Source organism: Sylvia atricapilla, chromosome 3, assembly GCF_009819655.1.
Source record: "Sylvia atricapilla isolate bSylAtr1 chromosome 3, bSylAtr1.pri, whole genome shotgun sequence".
Taxonomy (NCBI): domain Eukaryota; kingdom Metazoa; phylum Chordata; class Aves; order Passeriformes; family Sylviidae; genus Sylvia; species Sylvia atricapilla.
This window is the reverse complement of record NC_089142.1, coordinates 11,591,124-11,597,914: the sequence shown is the minus strand read 5'-3', so window position 1 is coordinate 11,597,914 and position 6,791 is coordinate 11,591,124. Positions and strand designations below refer to the sequence as shown.

Below are 6,791 nucleotides of genomic sequence, written 5' to 3'. Positions count from 1 at the left end.
AAAGTCTGGAGCAAGAAAGACTTAATTTTGGCCAGATCAGAGATCAGAGATCAGGGTGGGAACCTTAAACAAGCTGGACCTACGCAATCAGTGGGACCTGATAGGATGCACCATAAATGTGGAGTGAGCTGACTGACATCTTGTTTATCTTGACTTTAGCAAAGCTTCTGGTACTGTAACTTCCTCACAGGCAAACTGGTGAACTCTGGACGAGATAAATTGGCAGTGGGGTATACTGAGAACTGGCTGCACTCTAAGCTCAAAGGGAATGTAATCAGCAGCACAAAATGCACCTTGAGGACAGTCACTGTGGTTGGTACTGGGATCAATGTGGTGTTCCCCTGTGGTTGGTACTGGGATCAATACTATTTAGCACCTTCATAAATGACCTAGAGGATGGGGCAGAATACACCCTCAGGAATACAAGACTAGGAGGAGCTGCTGATACACCAGATGGTTGTGCTGCCATTTAGAGGGACACTGACACACAGAGAATTGGACATCTGTACTGCTTTGGTTAAGATATGGCATGAAAACGTGATGCACCATTTCCCAAATGGGAATCTACTGAACTGGCATTGTATTGTTATAGGAATATATTGATTCCACTAAGCTGCTCAAGAAATAAATGGGGGAGGACAGATAATTTAATATGAAGAATTTATGTTCTACATTGTTGAATTCAGAATAAATATACAATTTCATGCATATATGTCTTACTTCCACTTCAGATTTAGCTGAAATACAACAGAGAAAGCAACACAGAGAGGACTTCTTGTTGGTTTGTAAATTTTAGTAGACATGGACAAAAACTATCTGAGTGACGTGGCCTACCAGAGACCAGTAAATGCAATCTCAAAGGATATCTTTCATGACAGCCACTTAGAAGCAGTAGAAGCCTTAGAAGTCATAAATTATGTTTCAAATACATTCTATTGTTCAAAGTGACAAATCTTAGTCTTTCAAATTCATACAACCCTAAAATAGTACTTCCTTCCACTACAAAACTAGCAAGATTTTTAGGGCTCTTCTAAATCAAATAATTCACACTCATTTATGTGCATTCTGAAGTGGCTGTCACTATGAGGCTTAAATATTTATCACACCACAAACATGTTCTCTTACATAACAAGACAATAAGAAGCACTGACAAAATGGAGATCAATAACTTTGACCATTAGTCTATACAGCTCTTCTTCCAAAAGCTATTCATTTCAATTTATCTTACAATCAAATGAATAATCCTCTGGTGACCTTATTGATTATGAACACAACCTGAGATGGCTCCCATAGGTCAGGATGGCTAATGTGAAGATTTAAAAGTCAGAGAAAGGATTCATGCCTGCAGCAGTAGCAACAATTTCCCTTGATCATGATGACAAACAAGTGCAAAGATATGTCAGAAAACCACAAAATTTTTTAAGTGATGTGAGGTTATACTGTTGTAGCATGTAAGTTAAACCAGTGCTTTTAAAATAAACTGCAAACTAGACACATAAAGGTGAGCCTACTATATGATCCAAAACTTTAAATTAGGTATTTCTCAACCTGTTTATGTTGCCACTAAATATAGGGAGTTCCAAAGCTTACTGTACCAAATTTTTTATTATTTCAAACAAACTTCTGTACAAAACCATCAAAGCACGCAAAGAAATCCCATAACTTCAGCAAACAGCACATGACAACTCACAGAATGCTTTAAGGTTTACATTTTTATTATACAAGTGACAAAGTTTTTCTCTGGGCCACTTAAAGATAAGACTTCATTGTTTGACAAAAAATTGCAGGTAAGCATATATAACTTCAGTTATCAAAGCTCAACAGAATGGCCTGTCATCCACCTAATTTACCTAATTGGAAGTGACTGTGAACAAAGCAGGATTTTCCCTAACATACATTTTTAAATGTCCCCCCATTAAAAATGGAGCCTGTAAACTGTGGATTTACTACTGTGAAAAATGTGTGGTCATTGCTTTCAGAAAAAGAAAAAGATCTAATGTGAGTGAGTTCTAACTTTCTCCCCGACAACATAGCAACTGGCCGCAGCACCTGCAGAGGTGTGACATGAATGCTGGAGTTGTGGTGCTGTCCAATATCAGGACATGCATGACATTGGCACCTGTCATGAGAAACCTCACAGGGCTTGCTCTGCTCAGAAATAAGCTGTCAAGTCAATCTCTACTCCAGAGAACTTGTGACATTAGTACTGTTTAAGGACTGAGTTCAATGACAGTTTGTCACAGCACAGCCGAGTTCCAGCAGACCAAATGTATTTTCAAAGTCCTAAGGTAATGTTTTTAGAAGAGATGTGCATGAAAATTCCAGTGAAAGCACACAAACCCTGATTTATCTATATGGGAATAAGCAAATACAATCTGAATCTGTGCACAAGCACTGGAGTTTCCACACATACATGCAAGCAAAGTACACAAAATCAAACACATTTTCAGAACGTGACCTCTGCAAGAATATGTACAGCAACTGCAGACCACCCAGTAGACACATTTAACAGAGCATGAGCACTTGGCTGCTTTGGGCAAAGTATTTCTACTCCATTAACTGGAAAATTTACCAGAAAGTAAGAACAACCAACTCAGCAAGGAAATTAACTTCTTGAAGTATCAATCACATCTCAAAAGCCAGTGAAGAGCAGTCAGCTGATAAATACTTCTGTGTTGACTCTGAATCATATAATGAATAACACTATCAGGAAGTTAATGGAGTTCCTAAGAACAGGTCAGCTCTTAAATTTAAACCATCCCTAATCAGATGTGGCCGATTTGACACCAGAGAAGCTCGCTACAGGAGAGGGCACTGGTTTAGATCAGCCAAAAAATTACTTACTGGCTAGAGCTGTCTGGTAGTTAATGTTCACTGTGATATATTTACACTGACAAACCTTTTCCAGTCAAGTCAAGGCATTAGTATTTTCCCTTTCCTTTCTAAATCAAATAAAATTTCACAGAGTTTTCAAAATCTATCCATGACCTTTAAGCATATTTTCTGTTTATTTCTACTGCATCTGAAAAAGCATGTTAATTTCCTCAGTTGTTGAAAGGTATGGGTTATACTTAATTAAAAAGGTAAAATTACCTGTTTAAAATACATTTTCGGGTGTCAGACTTCATCCTTAAAATTAGGTGATCTCCACTTATTACAGGAAAGACAATGCATTTTATGAGCGTGATGAACATTCAGGTCTAAAACTGACAAAAAATTGGGCACATGTTCCTTAAAACATACCAAATGAATTTTGCTTTCTCTTATATTAACCTTCTTTGAAGTTCCTTTTCTGTGCTACCTTTGACATTTCAGTTTGATTTCCATTTTGTCTTCACTACTACTTACTTCTCTGATAGAGAAGGTGTTTAAGGATTAAAATGCACTGGTAAACTGTCACAACTGAAGTATCTAAGTAAAAAAGTATTTTAAAAGTCAAAAGATAAAGGCTAGAATAAAAACTTAGGTTGCACTATATAAAGTCAGTCAGGTTATGAACAGATTCATATATTTTAGCAATGTGAAGAAAATGGTTATGTAAATACACACAAGTATTAACATCAAACTGTATTAAATTATGTAAACATACACATCTTCTGTGATCAATACAAACATCTACTTGTCTCTGGATACTACTGCAGCATAGCTCGAATTTGTTTTGAAGTAGATTCATCATTCAGGTGTTTTGTAGTGAACCTAGAAATTACAAGTTAAAACAATAATTTATAAAATGAACAGGGATAGGAGAAGTCTGAATACTTGAGCCTATTTTTGAAATCAGCACAGTTCAGTTACACAAAGGAGGAATTTACATGTTCCTGTACTGACCACTGGAATTTAACTGGTAAGAATCTGGTGCTCTTTATCTTCTAAACACCCTATGTTATAAATTATTCCCTGCCAAAAGGAGGAGAACTGTGGCTAAATCCTGTTTGGTATCTGTCTATGACATTGTCTTGGGTCAAATCTTGGGTCAAAATCTCATCATTTTTTCTAGTTAAAAGCCTCAAAAGAAGCAAAATCATGAAAAGACATAAGAAATATGGTAAATACTAACATAACTTAGCAATCTAGGCTGAATTTTGGCATAATCTATGACTTTAAGCAGATTTCTTAAATATTCTGAGAGGACTGCAGAGCTTTAGTACTTTTCCATTTAAACCCAAACACTCTCCACTGTTTATGCTAATAGGGAGAATGATTATAACATAGGATGAAACTCTTGATACTTGTAGGACTTAACTCCACATCAACCTTAATTCAAAAGACATAATAAGCAAATATGGAGGTGCAGTCCTCCCTCTAGCAAAGCACTCAAAAGCTAGAGAACTCAGCTATGAAAAATTTGATACTGACTCCCTTCTCAGCTTCAGAGAAGTGTCAGACCCCTCTGTGTCTTCCTTTCCAAGACAGCACCACAAACAGGATTGGGATTTAGGATGCTGTTTTCCTGGAGACGTACAATTTAGCAAGTTAAAAAAAAATTAAAAAAATAAGGTCTTATAAAGATGGAAAGGGAGAAGGAAAGTAGTTACAGCTTGAGAAATAGAAATCTAACATTTCTTTTCTAAAGTGCTCTAGATGCTGGGGTATTTTATATAGCAAATTTTAGCTAGAATATACAGTTTATAATATTAGTAGTTATCGCTTATTCAAGTGAAATGAAATGAGAAGAAATTAATATTAAAAACCTCAGGTGATGATGGCAAACCTGATAGGACAATCTTATTAAATCAATCTTCTACAGTGAAGAATCTTAAATATAAAGAGATTACAAGAAAAATAAAGGAATTTTCGAAGGCTGAATCACACATACCTGAGAGCATTCAGAAGTCCTTCCACAGAGTCAGGTGGTTGTTCCTTTAAAACTTTTATGCATCCCTTCATCTGGGAACAGAAGCATGCCACTATTGAACAATAATATATGAATTGCACTAGCTGAAAACAAGGAAAAATTTCACCATATACAGGCAGGTTTCTTTTCTTAATGAGTGTTAGTGCAGCTTTACATGATACAATAAAAGCGTTACAACTTATTAAAAATTATTTCTAAGTTAAAAACTTAACTTTGGTGCAAACATTGACTTTAATGAGCACTTGTAGAGAGTAAATTCTGTACCAAATGTCTATATTTTTAACTTGCACACTGTTTCTCCAATTCCAAGTAAAAAATACAAAAACCAAGACCATCTGATAAAAGCGGAGAAAAAGAGATTTTGGGAGTTCCACGTCATTGCTATTAGCAACTCTAAGAAGAGATGTTTTAACTTTGACTTTTATTTTTGTGTTTGCATACAAGCAGGCTGCAGTTGCTGTGGGGAGAATTCATCATCATTGCAGGGCTCAATCTCCTGCTGCCTTTCCTCTACTGTGCGTGGAGCTCTGCCTGTAAGAGCAGCCATTGCACAGGGACCTTAACACCCCACCTCACCAAACACAGGACCCTCTGCCATCTGCTGGGGTGCCTCTGGGGATAGCCCAGGATCCCAAGCCCGCCTGGAGCCGAGCTGCTGCCCAGCACCGCTGTTCCTCTTCCACTGCTCTGGTTTTTCTGCTGCCCTGTAGCCCTGCACCCCCTGCCTGCTGGGACGCCCCAGGGTTCCAGCTACAGCTGAGGAGTTTCTGGTACAACTCTGGTACAACTCCTCCACCAGCCCAGGATTTTTGCTCATTCCTGCCGTTCCAGCCTGCTGCTTCCAAGAGTCCTGGTGGAGCACCAGGATCGGCTGCCCCAGGGTTTGTGAAGCGAAGCCTCCCCCCCATCGGGGCCCGGCCGCCATTCCTGTGCGCTCCCCGGGCCGCAGCGCCCCCTGCCGACGCGGGGGGAGGCACCGTGCCTGCCCGGCCGGGAGCCAGAAGCGCCCCCGCTGGCTGTGACCGGAACTGCACCGACGGGAAAGGGCTCAAAATGCGGGAGAGGACTTCATTGGCTTTTCTGTAGGTTTTTTCCCCCTTTTTGTTAGTTGTTGCTGCCATTGTTGTTCATTTGTCTTGTTATATACATACATACTAGTAAAGAACTGTTGTTCCTTTTTCCATCTCTTTGCCTGAAAGCCCCTTGATTTCAAAGTCATAGTAATTCAGAGGGAGGGGGTCATGTTCTCCTCGCCAAGGGAGGTTCTCATCTCCTTGGCAGACACCCGTCTTCCAAACCAAGACAGGAGTCTAAGCTAGGACACTGTAATTAATAGCTCAAAATACAGCCTCAAGTCTTGAAAGAATAAGGAAGGGGTAATATACTGCACTGTCCCTGAAATTCTCTTGAAGTAGCTTGAATGATTAAAGTGAAGAGTTGGGAGAAAATAATTGTCTACTACAGTTAAACAAAGTCATCATCTCAAACATTAGGAGATTTTTTTAACTACAAAAAAATCACTAAACTAATTACGTAAATCAAGATTTGGGACTATATATTCATTTTTTCAGAACTGAGTCATACACCTCCTGCCTCCTAAATTACATCTAGTTAACTCTCCTGTAAGATTACAGGGCTTTAGGACAAATATTAGAGACAAAGTACACACTGTATTTGGTCCTATCAGAATTTCATTTGTGTTGCCACTGTAGGCAAGAGACAGAACTAGCAGTCAGGAAATGTGCATTCAAGTCCCGGGCTCTATCTGCTTCATGACCTTGAGAAAATCTATTCACCTCATTGTGACAAATCTTTCTCTCTGTACAGAGTCTAACAGGAGATGTGGCAAAATTTTGGTATCCAGAGATGCCAAACGCTAATGAAGACCCAGTGTCATGGAGGGCAATAACATATGTGTTTTTCTTTTCTTTTGAAG

At 38.8% G+C, this 6,791-nt stretch overlaps 1 protein-coding gene across 5 annotated transcripts in view; it reads right to left on the bottom strand.

Moving 5' to 3' along the window:
- Positions 1-1,697: 1,697 nt before the first annotated feature.
- CYRIA (CYFIP related Rac1 interactor A) overlaps positions 1,698-6,791 on the bottom strand; it is a 54,293-nt gene continuing 49,199 nt past the window's right edge. For 4 of the 5 annotated variants that reach the window (XM_066314770.1, XM_066314768.1, XM_066314772.1 and 1 more), the window contains 2 exons: positions 4,817-4,887; positions 1,698-3,696 (listed from right to left, as the gene is read on the bottom strand). In XM_066314770.1, the coding sequence (XP_066170867.1) occupies positions 3,633-3,696; positions 4,817-4,887 (135 nt within the window). In that variant the 3' untranslated portion in view covers positions 1,698-3,632. Of the gene's footprint in view, positions 3,697-4,816; positions 4,908-6,791 lie in introns of those variants that run through there. The other variant, XM_066314771.1, reaches the window with a different exon arrangement.